The sequence below is a fragment of the Microcaecilia unicolor genome, chromosome 7 (genome assembly GCF_901765095.1).
Source record: "Microcaecilia unicolor chromosome 7, aMicUni1.1, whole genome shotgun sequence".
In the NCBI taxonomy this organism is placed as follows: domain Eukaryota; kingdom Metazoa; phylum Chordata; class Amphibia; order Gymnophiona; family Siphonopidae; genus Microcaecilia; species Microcaecilia unicolor.
Window position 1 is genome coordinate 31325841 of NC_044037.1, and position 20404 is coordinate 31346244.

Here is a 20404-nt window from a genome sequence, read left to right on the forward strand (position 1 = left end):
CCACCTTAGACTGTAAGTCCTCCAGGGACAGGAAAAAGCTTACTGTACCTCGCCCTGAGCTACCACTGAGAAAGGCTTGAGCTGAATCCAAAACCACAATCCAGGACATCTCTCCTGCCCAGTTAAATTGTTTTGAATATGTAACCCTTAGATTATGAGCCCTCTAGGGACAGGGAAATACCTATTGTTCTTGAGTCTAACTTGCCTTGAACTTCTACTGGAAAGGGCATGAGCCAAATCCAAAATCCCTTCCCTTCCAAAATTGTAGAAGAACTGAAAGATGAACTCAGGACACCGAGAAAGGCAGAACATGATTCTCGGTAGAAATTAAAAACATGATACATCGTATGATAGCAGTACAGCATTTTCCTCTAAGGAGGTTCTTGTTTGGCTTGAAAACTAAGTTGGTATTTTTGGCATGGAGTAGCTGAAAAGGATAAAAAGCAGGATGTGAACATTTTCTGAACTCTGTGGCTTGGTCCCTTGGTCAGCAGCAATGCACTGTGATTGATGACTCTCCAAGCCTAAAGATTGTCCAAGGATGCAAGTCTCGCTTGCAGTCTGGAGTACAGAGAGCCAGTTTAACCCTGTTCCTATGCCAGCTTAGGAACTTAAGCAGCTAAAATTTTTTTAGCAGAGTCTGTGCCCAGCACTTCTGTAACTGGCTTCTTTTGACATCAGCAGAACTCGCCACATGAAAGACAGCCTGTAGTACAACATGTCAAATTGAAACTTCAGCTTTCGTGGCATGCTGACAGTGGCCAGTGCCTGCCTCTCCTCTTTCTTGAAGATCTTGCACATATGAATGGAGCCCTTGCTCAATGCTCATTTTCTTCCTTCTGTTGCCCCATCTCAATTGAGCCTAGATTAAAATTAGATTTCTGTAAGATCAGGCTGCACATTCTCTGCTGGGATGGAACCGCCTTTCAGTACTATATCCGCCCTACGGTAATCCTAATATCGAGTAGTTTAGAGGCCAAACCAATTTGCACTGCATTATTTAAAGCGTCCCCGCCCCAATTATTTGCCTTTGGCTAAATACCTTTCTAGAATTTTCCCCAATGGCTATAAATTACATATTTCTTCCCTCTACCTTGTATAAGCACACTGTAAGAACGCTTGTTTCAAAAATAAATTGCATTTATGCTCAGCTTCCCCAACACTACAGTAATTGCCAGTGTCTGTTACTTCCTATAGAAAATGTTTGGGGTTTTTTTTTTTTTTTTCAAAACACCAGGGTAATAGATGGCTCTTTCTCACAGTATAGAGTGGAATAGCCTAGTGGTTAGAGCAATGGGTGGAGAACCAGGGCAGCAAGAGTTCAAATTCCACCACTATTCCTTGTAGTCATGGGCAAATCACCTAACCTTCCATTGCCCTGAGGAGTGATTTTGAGCACCCTGGGGCAGGAAAGTACCCACTGTAGCTCAATGTAACTTTCTTTGAGTTATTACTGAAGAAAAAAAAAAACAGTGTGAGCTAAATCCAAATTTCTTTCCTTTTACTGGAATTTATTAACCACCTTTATGAAGAGATTCACCCAAGCAATGTTAGAGCTTGACTTAGAATATATAGTTTTGTTAACAGCATAGCAATGGTGAAATGATCAAACATAAAAGCATAAATACAGTCAATCAGGTAGATTTGGAGATGGCAAACTGAATACCAGAAATAGGAGTAACATGCAGTGGCGTTCCTAGGGGGGGGGGGGGGCGGTCCACCCCAGGTGCACGCCGCTGGGGGGGTGCCACGCACCTGTCGGCGCTGCTCATTCCGTGCTCCCTCTGCCCCGGAACAGGTTACTTCCTGTTCCGGGGTAGAGGGAGCATGGAACGAGTGAAGCAGACAGGCGCGCGGCATCCACCCCAGCAGGTAAAAATGCACCCGGGGGAGGGAGGTGTTCGTTTAGCCAGGGGGAGGTGTCATTTCGCCGGGGGGGGGGGGGAGGCGCTGCACCCAGGGGGGGGGGGCGCATCGGCGATCCGCCCCGGGTGTCAGCCACCCTAGGAACGCCACTGGTAACTTGATTGTAGTATCAGAAATGTACACAATTAAACAGCACAGTAGAAGAATCATGTAATACAATGATGATAAACGACAGTACAAATGATGCATCATAATAGGCAGCACAGAAAGTGACTCCCCACCCCCTCCTGATCTCCCCCTACAGCAACTCATCCTGGTGGTCTAGTGACCTCCTCTCCCTGCACCCTCTCCTGACCCCGCGACCCCCCACCCCCTCCTGACCTCCCCCTACAGCAACATCCTGGTGGTCTAGTGACCTCCTCCCCCTGCACCCTCTCCTGACCACGCGACCCCCCACCCCCTCCTGACCTCCCCCTACAGCAACTCATCCTGGTGGTCTAGTGACCTCCTCCCCCTGCACCCTCTCCTGAACCTGCGACACTCCACCCCCTCCTGACCTCCCCCTACAGCAACTCATCCTGGTGGTCTAGTGACCTCCTCTCCCTGCACCCTCTCCTGACCCTGTGACCCCCCACCCCCTCCTGACCTCCCCCTACAGCAACTCATCCTGGTGGTCTAGTGACCTCCTCCCCCTGCACCCTCTCCTGACCCCGCGACCCCCCACCCCCTCCTGACCTCCCCCTACAGCAACTCATCCTGGTGGTCTAGTGACCTCCTCCCCCTGCACCCTCTCCTGACCCTGCGACCCTCCACCCCCTCCTGACCTTCCCCTACAGCAACTCATCCTGATGGTCTAGTGACCTCCTCCCCCTGCACCCTCTCCTGACCCCGCGACCCTCCACCCCCTCCTGACCTCCCCCTACAGCAACTCATCCTGGTGGTCTAGTGACCTCCTCCCCCTGCACCCTCTCCTGACCCCGCGACCCTCCACCCCCTCCTGACCTCCCCCTATAGCAACTCATCCTGGTGGTCTAGTGACCTCCTCCCCCTGCACCCTCTCCTGACCCCGCGACCCTCCACCCCCTCCTGACCTCCCCCTACAGCAACTCATCCTGGTGGTCTAGTGACCTCCTCCCCCTGCACCCTCTCCTGACCCTGTGACCCCCCACCCCCTCCTCACCTCCCCCTACAGCAACTCATCCTGGTGGTCTAGTGACCTCCTCCCCCTGCACCCTCTCCTGACCCCGTGACCCTCCACCCCCTCCTGACCTCCCCCTACAGTAACTCATCCTGGTGGTCTAGTGACCTCCTCCCCCTGCACCCTCTCCTGACCCTGTGACCCTCCACCCCCTCCTGACCTCCCCCTACAGTAACTCATCCTGGTGGTCTAGTGACCTCCTCCCCCTGCACCCTCTCCTGACCCCGCGACCCTCCACCCCCTCCTGACCTCCCCCTACAGTAACTCATCCTGGTGGTCTAGTGACCTCCTCCCCCTGCACCCTCTCCTGACCCTGCGACCCTCCACCCCCTCCTGACCTCCCCCTACAGTAACTCATCCTGGTGGTCTAGTGACCTCCTCCCCCTGCACCCTCTCTTGACCCCCCACCATGCATCACATATACTAAATGAGGAAGATTTTGCACCAGCTCTAACTGCTTCAGAATGCTGCAGCACAACTGATTGAGGGCTGCAAGCAACCAGTGGCGTAGCTATGTGGGGCCACAGGGGCCTGGGCCCCCTCCCAAATTTCTTTGGGGCCCCTGGTTTTGCTGGCAGGGGTCCCCAACCGTGCCAGCTGGAGCCTTCATCCAGCACCGGTCTTGGCGCCGCTGTGTTGCCTGCCCTGCTCGCTCTTCCCCTCACGTCCAGCACACTCCTTTTAGTGAAACTGAGCATGCTCAGTTTCACTAAAAGGAGCATGAGGACTTTGAAATAGATTTTTAAATGTAGCCCTGTAAGGTACTGATAGCCAGTGTAGCTTTTACAAGAAGGGTGTTATGTGGTCAGGCCACTTGCAGCCTTCTATCAGTCATGCTGCAACATTCTGAATTAGTTGGAGCTGATACAAACTCTTTTTTGGTTTGGCCAGTGTACAGGACATTACAGTAGTCTAGTCGTGATGTTATCATGGCAAGGACCACTGTGTTCAGACTCGTCTTTTCAATATATGGAGAGAGATTTCGTAGCTGTCGTGGGTGATAGAGACAATTTTTGAAGGTTGTTTGAATTTCTGGGATCAGAGTGAGTGATGAGTCTAGCAGTATCTCAAGATTCATGACCTGTGATTTTAGGGGAAGTTCATACTTCCCAAAAGATATTTTGAAGTTGGGTATTTGTCCGTGTTTGGTACTACTACTACTACTTAACATTTCTAGAGCACTACTAGGGTTACGCAGCGCTGTACAAAATAAACAAAGAAGGACGGTCCCTGCTCAAAGGAGCTTACAATCTAAGGAGCGAAATGTCAAGTTGGGCAGTCTAGGTTTCCTGGGCAGAGGTGTAGAGGTTAGGTGCCGAAGGCGACATTGAAGAGGTGGGCTTTAAGCAGAGATTTGAAGATGGGCAGGGAGGGGGCCTGGCGTATGGGCTCGGGGAGTTTGTTCCAAGCGTGGGGTGAGGCGAGGCAAAAAGGGCAGAGTCTGGAGTTGGCGGTGGTGGAGAAGGGTACTGAAAGGAGGGATTTGTCTTGAGAGCGGAGGGTACGGGTAGGAACGTAAGGGGAGATGAGGGTTGAGAGGTAAGGAGGGGCTGCAGATCGAGTACATTTGTAGGTTAGTAGCAGAAGCTTGAATTGAATGCGGTACCTGATCGGAAGCCAATGAAGTGACTTGAGGAGAAGGGTGGTATGAGTGTATCGGTTCAGGTGGAAGATAAGACGTGCGGCAGAGTAACCAAAGAATCTCTGTTTTATTTGGGTTCAGACAAAGTTTGTTGTTGTTTGCCCATTTCTGAGTTGAGGTTAAGCAGGCAGTCAGTTTACTCAGAGCTGTAGGTAAATCTGGTTCACTGAGTGGTTGAACATCATCAGCATAGATGTAGAATTTTTGTGTCCATTGACCAAAGCAGCTCAGCCAGAAGCTTGAGGTACATATTAAATAAAGTGGGAGACAGTATGGATCCTTGTGGCACCCCATATTCCAGTGCTGAAAGTAATGATTAGCTTCCAGGTGACCACTGTAATGCAGATATTCAATGGTGGAACCAAAGCATGGCCTGGCATTGCATATCTGGGCTCAGTTCAGCCTCACGGTCACAGCCGTGTCCCATGCCCCGGTTCACCTGGTGGCATTGGGGGGCGTCACGGTCAGGTCTCATGGTGCCTTCTGAGATCCAGACCTTCCTCTTTGGTGCAGTGGGCCACCGGCCACCCATGCCTCTGTCTTGGCCATTCTGCCACTCACATGTGTCCCTCCTTCCTGGTCGTCAGGAGAGCGGGTTGGCGCCAGCTCCCCTAGGTGCACAGGGAGCCATGTTTTAAAGGGCCAGTGACAGGAATCCCGGGGAAGATGCCCTAAGATGCGCAACATCATGGTTGGGGCTTTAAAAGGAACCTAGGATTCTCTGTGATGCCTTCACAACAGTTCCTCTAGCTGAGTCAAGGGTGTGTTCCAGCCTGGTTCCAGCCTTCTCCTCCAGCCTTGCTCCAGTTTTCTCCTCCAGCCTTGTTCTAGTTTTGTTGTTCCATCATCTCTGGCCTTGTCCCAGCCTTGTTCCAGTCTCCTTCAGCCAGCTTCCTGTCTTGTTCCTATCTGGCTATCCGTCTCCAGGTCCTCGGATACCCCTGGGCTTCAGATTCCAGTTCCTCCCCGGCCTCAACTCCGCCAGGCCAGCCCCAAAGGGCTCTCTTAAAAGCCACTGTCCACCCTGACTTGCCAGGGCATCCCCCAGGCTCTGTCAGGCCAGTCCTCAAGGTCTCTTTTAAGAGCCACTCTCTGGTCTGTCTTTGCCAGAGCGTGATTTGCCTGCTGCCAGCCAGGGCCCACCTAACCTTCATGTTGGGTAGGTCGTGTTTACCTGGCTGCGACCCAAGGGCTCACTTATCCCAAGCTGTGACATAGTTGCCTAAAAACTGCTGACTGCTGTGGGTAGAATATTAACCTCTAATATTTTATATATCATTTTGATTTTGTGTCTATTTGATCTCTCCTTATTTTACATTTTCTATCTCTACAGTCTATGTACAGTAATACCATTAACATTATCTATGGCACACTGTAAATATCTGCTGTATACATACCTAATGGTGATCATAATTATAATGCTTTTTATTACATATATAATTTAGATTGCAAAGATAGTGTGGCAATTATGTTTATTATGCTTAAGCATAATGCAAATTATTGGTATCTCACCCTGGGCCACAATGATAGGGCATGTAATCAACTTAACCAAAGCAGTAATAAATCCTTATATAAAGGCTGATTCTTCAACAACACTTACAACTATTGCTCTCATCACAGGGTCGCCATGTGAAGACTGGACAGCTTGCAGCAATCAAAGTGATGAATGTCACTGAGGTAAGCACATGTCCCATTGTGGGGGTAACTCCATGAGTGGGCACCTCCATTTAGGCACCCCAAGAGCATAACGGAAATGGGTGTCCAAGTTCCATTGTGGAAAGTGTATTCCAGTATTGGTGCATCTAACATTTCGGCACCTGGTGTGAAGTGTGGGTGCATCAATGCAGTAGGAGTAGGTATGGTATAGTAATTGCACAACTTACAGTATTCTGCAAGATGGACGTCTAAGCTGCAGCCTTGCCTAAGTCCCGCCCATGCACCTTCCCTGTGTATGCTCCCTGCAAATACCTGCTTTCTAAGTTAAGCGGGTATTTACAAAATAGTCCTTATTAGGGCAACTATTGACATTTGCACGTGTATGTGTGAAAATGTCAGTATTTTGAACATTTGCATACATAATCCCCCTAAATCTATATATAGGACTTAAAATTGCACACTCCCAATTTGTATGAGCAATTTAATTGCTTAACGAGCTGATAATCGGGCACTAACAATCAATTGACATAGATTGGCAATAATTGTGATTTACGTGTGCATCTTGAGTCACTATTCTATAAAGATGTGCGCGTAAATTTTTCTGCGTGCATCCAAATGGGGGCGTGGTCATGGGAGGGGCATGGGCGGGTCGGGGCAGTTCTAGGATTTGCACACAGTGTTATAGAATTCAGGGGATCCACACCTAATATAGGCAACAGGGATTTACACCAGGTTTCAGCTGGTTTAAATCCTCATGCCCAAAATTGAGCACGGATCCCAGTGCTAAGCGCTTGTCACGGCCGTGGCCATGCCCCACACCCCAACTCATCCCCTGGCCTTGAGGGGGTGCCATTCTTCTGCGCCTTTAAATATAAGCTTTTCAAAAGGTCTTTATTAGGAAATACAGGAACCTTCCTCTGTGGATTTCAGGTACAACACAGTTTAAAAGCTCCCCCTTTCACAGGAACTTTTAGAGGCTTAGGTCTTATTAGCCCTTCAAGCCAAAAAACACAGCCTTGACTTGAGTAGTCATATTGTCTCTGCAGTACTCCCACTAGAGTCACTGGGAAAAGAATGAGGAGTACGCCCTCTCTTTAGTCCTTGTACCACAGGGGGCTTCTTACCCTCTTTTTCCCTCTTTCTCAGCTATGAGTTCAATCAGTTGGTTTATAACAATCATTTTCAGTCCCAATCTGTTCTGAAAACATCAGTTTCCAAGCAAAGGAAAAATACAACCCTGGCTACAATCGGTAGCCCACAAGGGCTGGGCATCCACCTCTCTTGCAGTGTTTTATGTTATCACAGTGGCCCACCGCTGCTGCCCTAGGCAAAATGAACTCAAATTATCCCCAGATATTTGGACAGAAATGTAGTCAAAAGAAAATAATCAAAAACCTATCTCCATGTCTAAGTCTTCATCTGCTGTTTTGAGACTGTTCTCTTCCACACCTCGCTCACTGGGTACAGGCCCTTCCTCAGCCTTTGGCTTCACTCTTTATCTCCATGGACTGGAGCTCTTCCTCTAGCTGTAGCTTTCCCCATCCTTCCTTTTCCTCCTCTCTAAGTGCCAGTGTTTTCAAGCCCTGCCCTAGAGGTCACTCCTCCCTTTGATTGACAGCTAGAGGCTTAAGAAATCTGAAACCTCACCCCTCAGGTTTGTTCCTTGCAGTGTTGCCAGGTGGGTGGTTTTCTGCGACCCGCCGAGGGAAATTTTTGCCCGCGGCGGGTTGCGTTTTTTTGGTCTTGTTTTGGGGTATTTTGGCGGTTTTTTAAGGCGGGGCTAGTGGCATATTGGGCGGGGTTAGTGACATTTTGGGCGGGGTTAGTGACATTCTGGGCAGGGCGATGACGGGGGAGGTGGGGCCGATGACGGGGAGGCGGGGCCGGTGACAGAAGTGGCGGGGCCGATGACAGCGGGGGCGGGGTTGATGGCGGGGCGGGGTTGATGACGGCGGGGGCGGGGTTGATGACGGCGGGGGCGGGGTGTCAGGGGCGGGGTTTGACTTTGGGCGGGTTTTGGGCTGGTTTTGGGCTGGTTTGGGTGGGGAAAAAATTTTCCACCTGGCAACCCTGGTTCCTTGTCTACTTCCTCACAAGAGTGGCTTGCTGCAGAAGGACTGTGTGTTAGCCTTACTGAAATGACATCAAAACTTTAATATAATTTTAGTTTGTCATAATATCAGAAAGCGTTTTAGAACATTTTACAGGGTCTAATATGTGTCTTTACAGTAGTTTAAATTATGAGACACTGCTCTTGAGGAATCTTTAAATATAGTTGAATTGTTTACATAGGTGTGTACATAATTTAATGTTGGTAAACTCTTGAAATATGATTTTAAGCAACGCAAAGTGTCGCCCATGATGCAGAAATCCATTTTAAGTGCACATGAAGGCATTCCTTGTCAATGAATAGCCAGAAGCCCTTCCTTAGTCTTCAGTCCCTCCACCATTGTGCCAGATCTATACCTCAAATACAACATGAGAGAAACCTCACTCATTGGGGTGGACCACCTTTTGCATCTCTGGATACCATGATCTGGAGGGTAAGGAAGAGGAGAGGATGGACACTTGGTGGTCAATAGTGAGAAGGCCACATTCAGCATTTTGACGACTGCCGATGGGGGGAAATGCCCAGAAATTCAGTGCCGGGCCATGTCTGGGCTTCAGCATTGAATTTCTGGGTTTCGGAGCCAGATAAAACATAGCTTGTTAAGTGCAGTTCACACTTTGCCTTTCTGTAATAAAGGAGAAAAGATTTTTCTTCCAGCCTCTGTCTAGTTTGTTATCTGTTTCCAGAGATGGCACACAGAAGATTTCCTGTAGCAGCGCCCTGCTTCCACTGTGTTCCATCACAACCTCCTTGCTCACATGCCATTCCTCTGTTCAACATAAAAATCGAGAGACTATTGTATCCTCTGTGACAGCTCCACAGAAGAGAACATGTCAAAGATGCAAATGTCAGAAGCAGTTTTTTATTCTGGAAGAGGAGTGAAAGCAAAGTTAATTGGCACCATCCAGCTGGCATTTACAAAGTTATGTCACCGTTATAACACGTTGTCAGAAAACTCGCTAGGAAATCACTTCTGTTCCTCCTTTGATCTTCGTCCTGCTCCGTGCTTACAGCAGCTCACCTGCTCAGCAAATTCCTATCACAGACAGAACATAAGAGACTAAAATGAGCTTATCCTCACTATATTTTGGTTCTCAAGCATAATAACAGTAAATTTTGGCCCGTAGTAAGTTAGAACACTCTAATGAATAATTTAAAATATCAGGGAATTTTCCACAGTAACCCTTAAGTTGTCACCAACAGACACCCAGGTAGAAAAACTACGAAAAAGAACCAATCTACTATAATAAAACTCACCCTCAACGTTCTGAGGACACGGACGTCAGTGAAGCCAAGCCCTGACTTCCTTCAAAAAGGTTCGAAGGTTCGTGGTGGTGAAGCCACCAAAATCGCTCCGGGCCCCGCCCTCGAGGGCGGAGCAATGGCAGAACAACGAAGGGGTTGGCAGGGAGGGAGGCGGGAGGTGGGAAATCGCTCCGGGCCTCGCCCTCGCGTCAAACGTCATGACGTTGGGGGTGGAGCAATGGCAGAACAACGAAGGGGTTGGCCAGGGAGGGAGGGAGGGGGGTGTTGGCGACGAAAACCTTGCTAGCGCCCGTTTCATTTGCTCTGAAACGGGCCTCTTTTACTAGTATATTAATAAAGAACTTGAGGGGGGAAAGACCTCAGAAATCTGTAGGTCAGTTTTAGATTCTCTTCTTACAACCTCCAAATGACAGACTAATCGTTGGCCAAAACCCCCCTCTAGTTTTCATGCAAATTCATCAGTGGAGGAGTGGCCTAGTGCTTAGGGTGGTGGACTTTGGTCCTGGGGAACTGAGGAACTGAGTTTGATTCCCACTTCAGGCACAGGCAGCTCCTTGTGACTCTGGGCAAGTCACTTAACCCTCCATTGCCCCATGTAAGCCGCATTGAGCCTGCCATGAGTGGGAACGCGCAGGGTACAAATGTAACAAAAATAAAATAGATACTATTGGAGATTCTACATGGAATGTTGCTATTCCACTAGCAACATTCCATGTAGAAGGCTGCGCAGGCTTCTGTTTCTGTGAGTCTGACGTCCTGCACGTCAGACTCACAGAAGCAGAAGGCTGCGCGGCCACATTGGTGATCTGCAAGGGCCGACTTCTACATGGAATGTTGCTAGTGGAATAGCAACATTCAATGTAGAATCTCAAATAGTAGCAACAGTGGAGGAGTGGCCTAGTGGTTAGGGTGGTGGACTTTGGTCCTGGGGAACTGAGGAACTGAGTTTGATTCCCACTTCAGGCACAGGCAGCTCCTTGTGACTCTGGGCAAGTCACTTAACCCTCCATTGCCCCATGTAAGCCGCATTGAGCCTGCCATGAGTGGGAACGCGCAGGGTACAAATGTAACAAAAATAAAGTAGATACTATTGGAGATTCTACATGGAATGTTGCTACTATTGAGATTCTGTTGCTACTATTGGAGATTCTACATGGAATGTTGCTATTCCACTAGCAACATTCCATGTAGAAGGCTGCGCAGGCTTCTGTTTCTGTGAGTCTGATGTCCTGCACGTACGTGCAGGACGTCAGACTCACAGAAGCAGAAGCCTGCGCGGCCACATTGGTGATCTGCAAGGGCCGACTTCTACATGGAATTGGAATAGCAACATTCCATGTAGAATCTCAAATAGTAGCAACAGTTGAGGAGTGGCCTAGTGGTTAGGGTGGTGGACTTTGGTCCTGGGGAACTGAGGAACTGAATTTGATTCCCACTTCAGGCACAGGCAGCTCCTTGTGACTCTGGGCAAGTCACTTAACCCTCCATTGCCCCATGTAAGCCTGCCATGAGTGGGAAAGCGCAGGGTACAAATGTAACAACAAAAAAAGTGCAAATCGTGCAGTCATCATACTCTTCACTACAAACAAATGCTTGACCAAAATTTTTAAAATGTACTTAGCTTCAAGTATTGTTTCCATCTATGGAAGCAATACTTGAAGTACATTTAACAATTTTTGGTCGAGCACTTGTTTGTAGTAAAAAGTATGATACTGTACAATTTGCACTTGAAGAATTTGCAAGAAAATTAGAGGGCTTTTTTGGCCAATGATTAGTCAGTCATCTGGAGGCTGTAAGAAGAGAGTCTAAAGACTGATAAATGGCCACAGATTTCTGAGGCCTTTTCCCCTTCAATTTCTTCGCATAGCCATAGTAAGTTAGCCCATCTAGTCTGATCCAGTTGAGACTCTTCGCTAGTTCTCTACCACTTTGGGTAAATTATCATATATCCTATACTTAAACCATCATCTACTCCTTCCATACCTTTTACTCAGCCTCTGACTTTTCCTTTTATCTATCCCAGGCAAGTCCCAGTTCTCTTACAGCGCAGGCCTCTTCTGCCTCCACTGACAGGCTGTTGTAGGCCTTGTTGTCTTTGCGTTTGATTCGTAGAAGGCCAATACTGCAACATCCACACAGCTACCAACATTTGTGAGGCTAACATAGTACCATAATAATTTAGCAGCACCATAAATGATGGTAGATAATCAGTTCTTCCACTCATTTCTGACTGACACAGTTCCTATGCTCATTGATTGTAACTGCATTGGCGCAAAGTTTGCCCAATGTAAATTTTTGGGCAAGGGCAGATAATCGCATAGATGACATGGTCAGTAGAACACAGAGAGGGGAATAATCGAACAGGGTGCCCAAGTTTTCCTGGGGACATCCTCGCAGGACGGCCCCGTGAAGAGGTAGGGAAATCGCTGTTATCAAAACAAGATGGGCGTCCATCTTTCATTTCGATAATACGTCCGGGGAATCCCAAATCTCAACATTTAGGTCGACCTTAGAGATGGTCGTCCTTAGAGATGGTCATCCCCAATTTTCAGTGATAATGGAAACCGAGGACACCCATCTCAGAAATGACCAAATCCAAGCCATTTGGTCATGGGAGGAGCCAGCATTCATAGTGCACTGGTCCCCCTGACATGCCAGGACACCAACTGGGCACCCTAGGGGGCACTGCAATAGACTTCAGAAATTTCTCCCAGGTGCATAGCTCCCTTACCTTGGGTGCTGAGCCCCCCCCCACCCAAACCCCACTACCCACCACTGTACACCACTACCATAGCCCTTACAGGTGAAGGGGGCACCTAGATGTGGATATAGTGGGTTTTGAAGGGCTCACATTTACCACCACAAGTGTAACAATTTTTGCTTCTGTGGCAAGTTTCTCTTCATACTCTCTTGTAGCCATCTTTAACAATGCTTGGCATCTAACTTGCCGGTGCTTATGTTGCTTCTTATTTTCTTCATTTGGATCCTTTTCCCATTCTTTGAAGAATGTTCTTTTGGCTGTAATAGCCTCTTTCACTTTTTTTTTTTTTTGTTACATTTGTACCCCGCGCTTTCCCACTCATGGCAGGCTCAATGCAGCAGGCAATGGAAGGTTAAGTGACTTGCCCAGAGTCACAAGGAGCTGCCTGTGCCTGAAGTAGGAATCGAACTCAGCTCCTCAGGACTAGAGTCCACCACCCTAACCACTAGACCACTCCTCCACTGTTGCTACTATTTGAGATTCTACATGGAATGTTGCTATTCCACTAGCAACATTCCATGTAGAAGTCGGCCCTTGCAGATCACCAATGTGGCCGCGCAGGCTTCTGCTTCTGTGAGTCTGACGTTCTGCACGTATGTGCAGGACGTCAAACTCACAGAAACAGAAGCCTGCGCAGCCTTCTACATGGAGTGTTGCTAGTGGAATACCAACATTCCATCTAGAATCTCCAATAGTAGCAACATTCCATGTAGAATCTCCAATAGTATCTATTTTATTTTTGTTACATTTGTATCCTGCACTGCACTTTCCCACTCATGGCAGGCTCAATGCGGCTTACATGGGGCAATGGAGGGTTAAGTGACTTGCCCAGAGTCACAAGGAGCTGCCTGTGCCGGGAATCGAACTCAGTTGCTCAGGACCAAAGTCCACCACCCTAACCACTAGGCCACTCCTCCACTTCACCTTTTTGCCTTGCTGGTTGTTGTTTGCTCTTCTTTCCACCTTCATTAATGCGTAGAATACATCTGGTCTGGGCTTCCAAGACAGTATTTTTAAATAACACCCATGCCCAATTTAAAACTTTGCGACTGATCCTTTTAGCTTGCTTTTTAACCATTTTCCTCATTTTATCATAGTCGCCCTTTCAAAAATTAAATGCAGCTACGGTAGATTTCCTTAGTGACTTCACTCCAGATAGCAGCTCAGATTTGATCGTGTTATGATCGCTGTCTCCCAGCTGACCAAACACTGTTACCTCTTGTACTATGCCCCGCATTCCACTAAGGACTAGATCTAAAATGGCTCCCTCTCTTGTCTGTTCCTCGACCAGTTGCTCAAAAAAACAGTCATTTATCACATCTATGACTTTTACCTCCCTAGCACTCCCTGATGTATCATTTATCCAGTCAATATTGGGGTAATTGAAATCAAATTCACACCTTCCTACCTTATGTAAAACGTGTTTGAAAGTAACAATGGCGCCCCCAAGGTGAAAAAAATTTATAATAAAAAAAATGGAGAAAAAAGACATCAGATCACTCGGAAACACTTCTTTGTCAAAGGACACGCCTTTTGTATAATGAGGGAACCGTATCAGTCAAGTGTCTTCAAAAAATACTCCACAAAACCATTTTCACACTAGCTTAGCCATGTACTGTACAAACACTTGTAAAGGAGACATAAATAACACATTTCCCAAAGCTTGGCAAGAGTACTAATCTCAGCTGAAGAATTGTCCAACGACAGGGTCACCCTGTTTCGCTACAATATAGCTGCTTCAGGGGAATAATTCCATAATTAAAGACAGTCCAAGCTCTCCACGTCTCGCCGTCTCCAATTCACTCTGGTTCAAAAATTTCTTATAATTTTTTTCACCTTGGGGGCGCCATTGTTACTTTCAAACACGTTGTACATAAGGTAGGAAGGTGTGATTTTGCTTGATAATAGATTCTACCTAATCCGTTGGATTACGGTAATTGAAATCACCCATTATTATAGTGTTGCCCAATTTTCCAGCTTTCCTAATTTCTGTAAACATTTTTTTATCTGTCTATTCTGGCTTGGCGGATGGTAGTACAGCCCTACCAGTATGCTTCTTCCTTTTACATATGGAATTTCTATCCATAATAATTTCATGCTGTTATCTATTTTATGCAGAATGTTTATAATTTTGACTGAATTCCCTCTTTAACATATTGCACAACCAATCCCCTTTATCATGGCAAAAGCATGAAGGGAATGGAAAGGGATCTGATACACCACCTCTCTGTGGTTACAATCAAAGTAGCTTACATATTAAATACAGGTACTTATTTTGTACCTGGGGCAATAGAGGGTTAAGTGACTTGCCCAGAGTCACAAGGAGCTACAGTGGAAATTGAATCCAATTCCCTTGGTTCTCAGGCCACTGCACTAACCATTAGGTTATGCCTCAGGATGACTGGAGGATACCCCCGACCCTCGAAGAGGCAAGAGGAACAGGGAAAGGCCCGTAAAGGCATGAGGATGTAGGAGAAGCAGGAGGGCCGAGATAATATTTTAGAAGGTGTGGAAGAGCAACAGTTATGTGAATACTATGTGCTGTTGGGGAGCAAGTAAAGAAACCAACTGGAGTATGGGGAAGGAGTGTTTCAACTGGGGGTGACTGGGAGAGAGTGTGATGGATCCAAGGAGGGGAGGATAGAGGGGCATAAGTTTATGGGAGCAAGGAAAGTGGAATAGTGGAGTTACATTGGAGAAGGAGGAGGTAATGGAATTGCAGAGGGGACTTTGGAACCTAGGGTGGGGACAAATGAGGAGACTGGTGATAGAAGCAAGGAGGACACAGGACAAATCCCTCCTCTCAGTACCCTTCTCCACCACCGCCAACTCCAGGCTCCGCTCATTCTGCCTCGCCTCACCCTATGCTTGGAACAAACTTCCTGAGCCCTTACGCCAAGCCCCCTCCCTGCCCAAAGCCCACCTCTTCAATGCTGCTTTCGGCACCTAACTCTTACCTTTCAGGAAATCTAGACTGCCCCAATTTGACTGCCCCTACTTGACTGACTGTACATTTTTCCTTTAGATTGTAAGCTCTTTGAGCAGGGACTGTCCTTCTATGTTAAATTGTACAGCGCTACGTAACCCTAGTAGCGCTTTAGAAATGTTAAATAGTAGTAGTAGTAGTAGAGGGAACAGGAAGCAATAGAACCAGGGAAGGATGAGGGAGATGGAGGCTTTTTTTAATTGTGCCTTAAATATTATATATTATTAATATTTAAAGGATGAACAAGTATGAAGAAATTACATATTTTGCACATACATTTGCTATAATCTTTCTAATCAAGGGTAAAGGTATCTAGAATGTCTCTCCACATTCCAGTATCCTCAGGTAACAAAGATTTTCTTAGATTTTGTGGCTGGGATTTCCTGTAAATGCAACGTCTACAGATTTTTGTTAAGAGTACTTTTTAAGTAGCTGATTGAAATTTAGTTGTATTTGGTCGGCAACAGCTGCCTGGTAGGGGGGGGGGGGGTTGAATTTTATTCCTGAGCTCAGTTTCTCCTTTTTTGGGGTGACTGGGGCTTGTGATATGTATAGGTAGTACTCACAGCCCTTGGGAAGCTACAGCGTCAGAATATGACCTTATCTTGCAAAACCCAATTTCTTGCTAGAGATGTGTAAACTTTAAAAAAAAAAAACAATTTGCAAACTAAGGGCCCTGTGTACTGCCCTGGTTTTACAGCCTGCTTCACTAACACAGACTACTCAGTAATTACTGTGGATTCTTTTGGATTCGTATTAGGTAAATGAGACCTTTATTAGAGGTTCTAAAATCTTCAATGATTAAGACATATACAATGATTAAGCTATAAACACACAATGATTAGCTATATAACTAAAAAGAAACAATACCTATCTATAAACAATCATTACATCACTGGTCTCTACATCTAAGCAATGCTAAGAGCTCCTAGACCAGGAAAAGAAGCAATAAAACAATCATCACTGGTCCTTACATCACCCAGACTCTTATCTTTCTTTGACCAGGAAATATGGTTCTCTGTGCAGTTCGTATGTTACTCACAGACGAGCTCCTAATTTCACTGATAGAAACTCCCTTTTTATTAGGCTTAGAACTCATGTCCAGAGCTAAGGAAAATTACAGAATGCTAGAGAATTTATCTATTTAGGTAAACAAGCCATACAGTGGGAATGTGGTCACATGTCTCCCAGTCCAGGTGGCCAGGCTGAACTGGAAACAGGCTCCACCTCTCCCTTCGCATACCAAATTAATTAGAGCTGTGTCTTATCTTCTACATTCCAACTTATTTCCACACAATCAAAGTTAAACAATCATTTTTAAACAGAATTATTTCTAATCAAAAATACAGACCCAAGTGCGCTGGTCGGTCAAGGCAGAGTTGAAAAACAATCTTTAAAATTCACTTCCACTACACCCTGTTTACTAAGGTGCGATAGCGTTTTTAGCGCACACTAAACATTAGCATATGCTAATGCTAGAGACGCCCATAGGAATATATGGGTGTCTCTATCAGTAGTGCTCATTTTTAGCACACACTGAGAACACTAGCACACCTACAGCGGGGCTTATTAAACAGGGCCCTAAATGAGACAAATCTGCAAGACTTTTTGCAGGTTCACCAACATTTTTGTATCTATCTGCAGGCCTGCAACACCACATTGGATTTTAAAACACATTTGCAGAAACCCACAGGAAGCAAATCCAAAAGTTCCACATGGAATTTCTGCAGATGTGTTTGGATTTTCCCCCCCAGACTTCCCCAGAAGGGCTTAGGTGAAAATTTCCTTAAAAATCCCAAAATATAGACAAACTCAATCCCTAAAAATCCCCCAGTTTGATTGTGCTGAATATGTCATGCACCTCTTTTCCTGGTTTTTAAAGTCAAATAAATGGCCTACATTTCTCTCCAAAAGCTCAGCCTAAAATCTTATGTTCAGCATCCTTGCTACTGATATGGCATCTGCCTCTCGTTTAGATTAGCTTTGTATTTCCATCAGTTGTTTCAAGTGTTTAAATTATTATTTTTTTGTTACATTTGTACCCTGCGCTTTCCCACTCATGGCAGGCTCAATGCAGCAGGCAATGGAGGGTTAAGTGACTTGCCCAGAGTCACAAGGGGCTGCCTGTGCCAGGAATTGAACTCAGTTCCAAAGTCCACCACCCTAACCACTAGGCCACTCCTCCACTGTTGCTACTATTGGAGATTCTGTTGATACTACTTGAGATTCTACATGGAATGTTGCTAGTGGAATAGCAACATTCCATGTAGAATCTCCAATAGTATCTACTTTATTTTTGTTACATTTGTACCCCACACTTTCCCACTCATGGCAGGCTCAATGCGGCAGGCAATGGAGGGTTAAGTGACTTGCCCAGAATCACAAGGAGCTGCCTGTGCCGGGAATTGAACTCAGTTCCTCAGTTCCCCAGGACCAAAGTCCACCACCCTAACCACTAGTCCACTCCTCCATACACCCTAGAGTGAGGTGACTTGCTTATGTAGAATCTTTATAAAGTTCCAAATTTCACTGGGCAACATGGACATCAGACTTTTCTTGCTCTACTGCATGAACCCTTGTATATATCATTGCACTGACCAAAATAGACATTGTTAGCTGCATAATAATTTGTTTCTTCTTACAAGCATGGATGGGCAACCTATGGCCTGCGGGCTGAATGAGAAACATCAATTAAATTTTATACGGTCCATGAGACCATGGGAAATATATACAGAAAACATAATTAACCAGAGTTTTGGCAATTTTAAATACTGTATTTCACAAATATTTTCACTCGAGCAGCTTGGTTCCATCATTTTTAGTTAAATTTTTATTTGTTTATTTATCACGGAAGGTCTGCCAGGAATAGTACCGACATTCATGCGCCCCCTGTGCATAAAGGTTGCCCACCCTGAGTATTATCTGAAAATTTGTATCCATATTAAGTCGTACAGTGAGATTATTTGACCAGAAACAAGTTTCAGATCCCTTTAACTACTACTACTACTATTTAGCATTTCTATAGCGCTACAAGGCATACGCAGCGCTGCACAAACATAGAAGAAAGACAGTCCCTGCTCAAAGAGCTTACAATCTAATAGACAAGAAATAAAGTAAGCAAATCAAATCAATTAATGTGTACAGGAAGGAGGAGAGGAGGGTAGGTGGAGGCTCAGTCCACCAGTAAGAGCCAACCTCATCAGTGATGTCACAATGGCTTGATTGCCTGATACTTGGCTCACTTCTGATATTATGATGTCATAAGGGAAAGGGAAATGGAACTTGATATACCGCCTTTCTGAGGTTTTTGCAACTACATTCAAAGCGGTTTACATATATTCAGGTATTATTTTGTACCAGGGGCAATGGAGGGTTTAGTGACTTACCCAGAGTCATAAGGAGCTGCACTGCATTAACCAATAGGCTACTCCTCTACTACTACTACTAGTACTATTTAGCATTTCTATAGCGCTACAAGGCGTACGCAGCGCTGCACAAACATAGAAGAAAGACAGTCCCTGTTCAAAGGAGCTTACAATCTAATAGACAAAATATAAATAAAGTAAGCAAATCAAATCAATTAATGTGAACGGGAAGAAAGAGAGGAGGGTAGGTGGAGGCGAGTGGTTACAAGTGGTTACGAGTCAAAAGCAATGTTAAAGAGGTGGGCTTTCAGTCTAGATTTAAAGGTGGCCAAGGATGGGGCAAGACGTAGGGGCTCAGGAAGTTTATTCCAGGCGTAGGGTGCAGCGAGACAGAAGGCGCGAAGTCTGGAGTTGGTAGTAGTGGAGAAGGGAACAGATAAGAAGGATTTATCCATGGAGCGGAGTGCACGGGAAGGGGTGTAGGGAAGGACGAGTGTGGAGTGTCCTTAACACCTGTCCTTTTTTTGCGTTCTGATTTCAGAGAAGTAGCTTTTTCCCTTTTGGCCTGAAGCTGCATTTTCTTTTGTGCAGTTCTGCTCTCTGACTAAGCAGCAGGATGCTGTGGTCATTATGGGATCATTTGGACGTCAGTCAGGAAATGCTGCAATATCGTATTCAGGCAGGGTGTGAGAATTTAAATCTGAAATCTACAGTGATGGGTGGTGTCTGGTGTGCTTATCCACGCAACCTGTATTTCCTGTTATCTAAAAGCAGCAAGTTAATGATAAAAGACATCCGAGTTATTCATTCTTTGAGGCAACCGGAAGGAAAAGAACAATGTTAAACCCCCTAGGCTTGGTGGATTTCCCCGCTTAGGGTAACAAGATATGTTTCAAGACTGCAGAAAGAAATGCAGTAATCGCTGTGAAGGGAATATTGTTTGTATTGCAGGTAGTTGTGAAAGCTGAGTAAACTGCCCTTATTCACCAAAACATGCATACCTTTTTGTAGGGGTAGGCTGTTGTCGCGTCCCTCACCTGTGCCGCTTCTCCGTCGGGCATGCCACGCTGTCAGGGTGTCGCAGGGAGCGTTGGCCAGGAGAGGTGGTCGGGCACCAAGCCCCTGCGTCGCACCGCTGGAATCCTGTCTGCAGTCTGGGCTGCTCCGGCCTTCCGGTCCGCTTCGGTGGCGGCGGGGAGACGCCGGCCAGGTGGACAGGGCCGGCGTTCCCCGAGAAAGGGATCCCTTGCAGGCGCGGAGCCTCAGAGGAACGAGGTCACTCCCCACAACGTCCGGATTGGCCAATCGCGGCTGACTCCGCCCACTGCTTCTGGCCGTCCAATCCGGGGCTGTTGAGTCATGGTTGTGGGTAGCTCCGCCTCCTTTCAGCTGTTACCGGTCCTCCTGATGGGGAGGGCTATTTAGGAGCAGCAAGGCAGAACTCTCATTGCTTCGGCTTCTGCTTTGGTGGATTCTGTGGCGTTGGATTCTTCCTGGACTGCTCTTGCTTAGAAACTTGCCTGGACCTGGACTCTGCTTTTGTTTGCCGCCTGC

The 20404-nt window shown here is 46.5% G+C and overlaps 1 protein-coding gene across 2 annotated transcripts in view; it reads left to right on the forward strand.

The window, feature by feature from the left end:
• The window catches only part of NRK (Nik related kinase), a 267655-nt gene that overhangs the window by 95240 nt on the left and 152011 nt on the right, over nucleotides 1-20404 (forward strand). For both annotated transcript variants that reach the window (XM_030210024.1, XM_030210025.1), the window contains exon 3: nucleotides 6327-6383. In XM_030210024.1, coding sequence (XP_030065884.1) covers nucleotides 6327-6383 — 57 coding nt within the window. The remainder of the gene's footprint in view (nucleotides 1-6326; nucleotides 6384-20404) is intronic.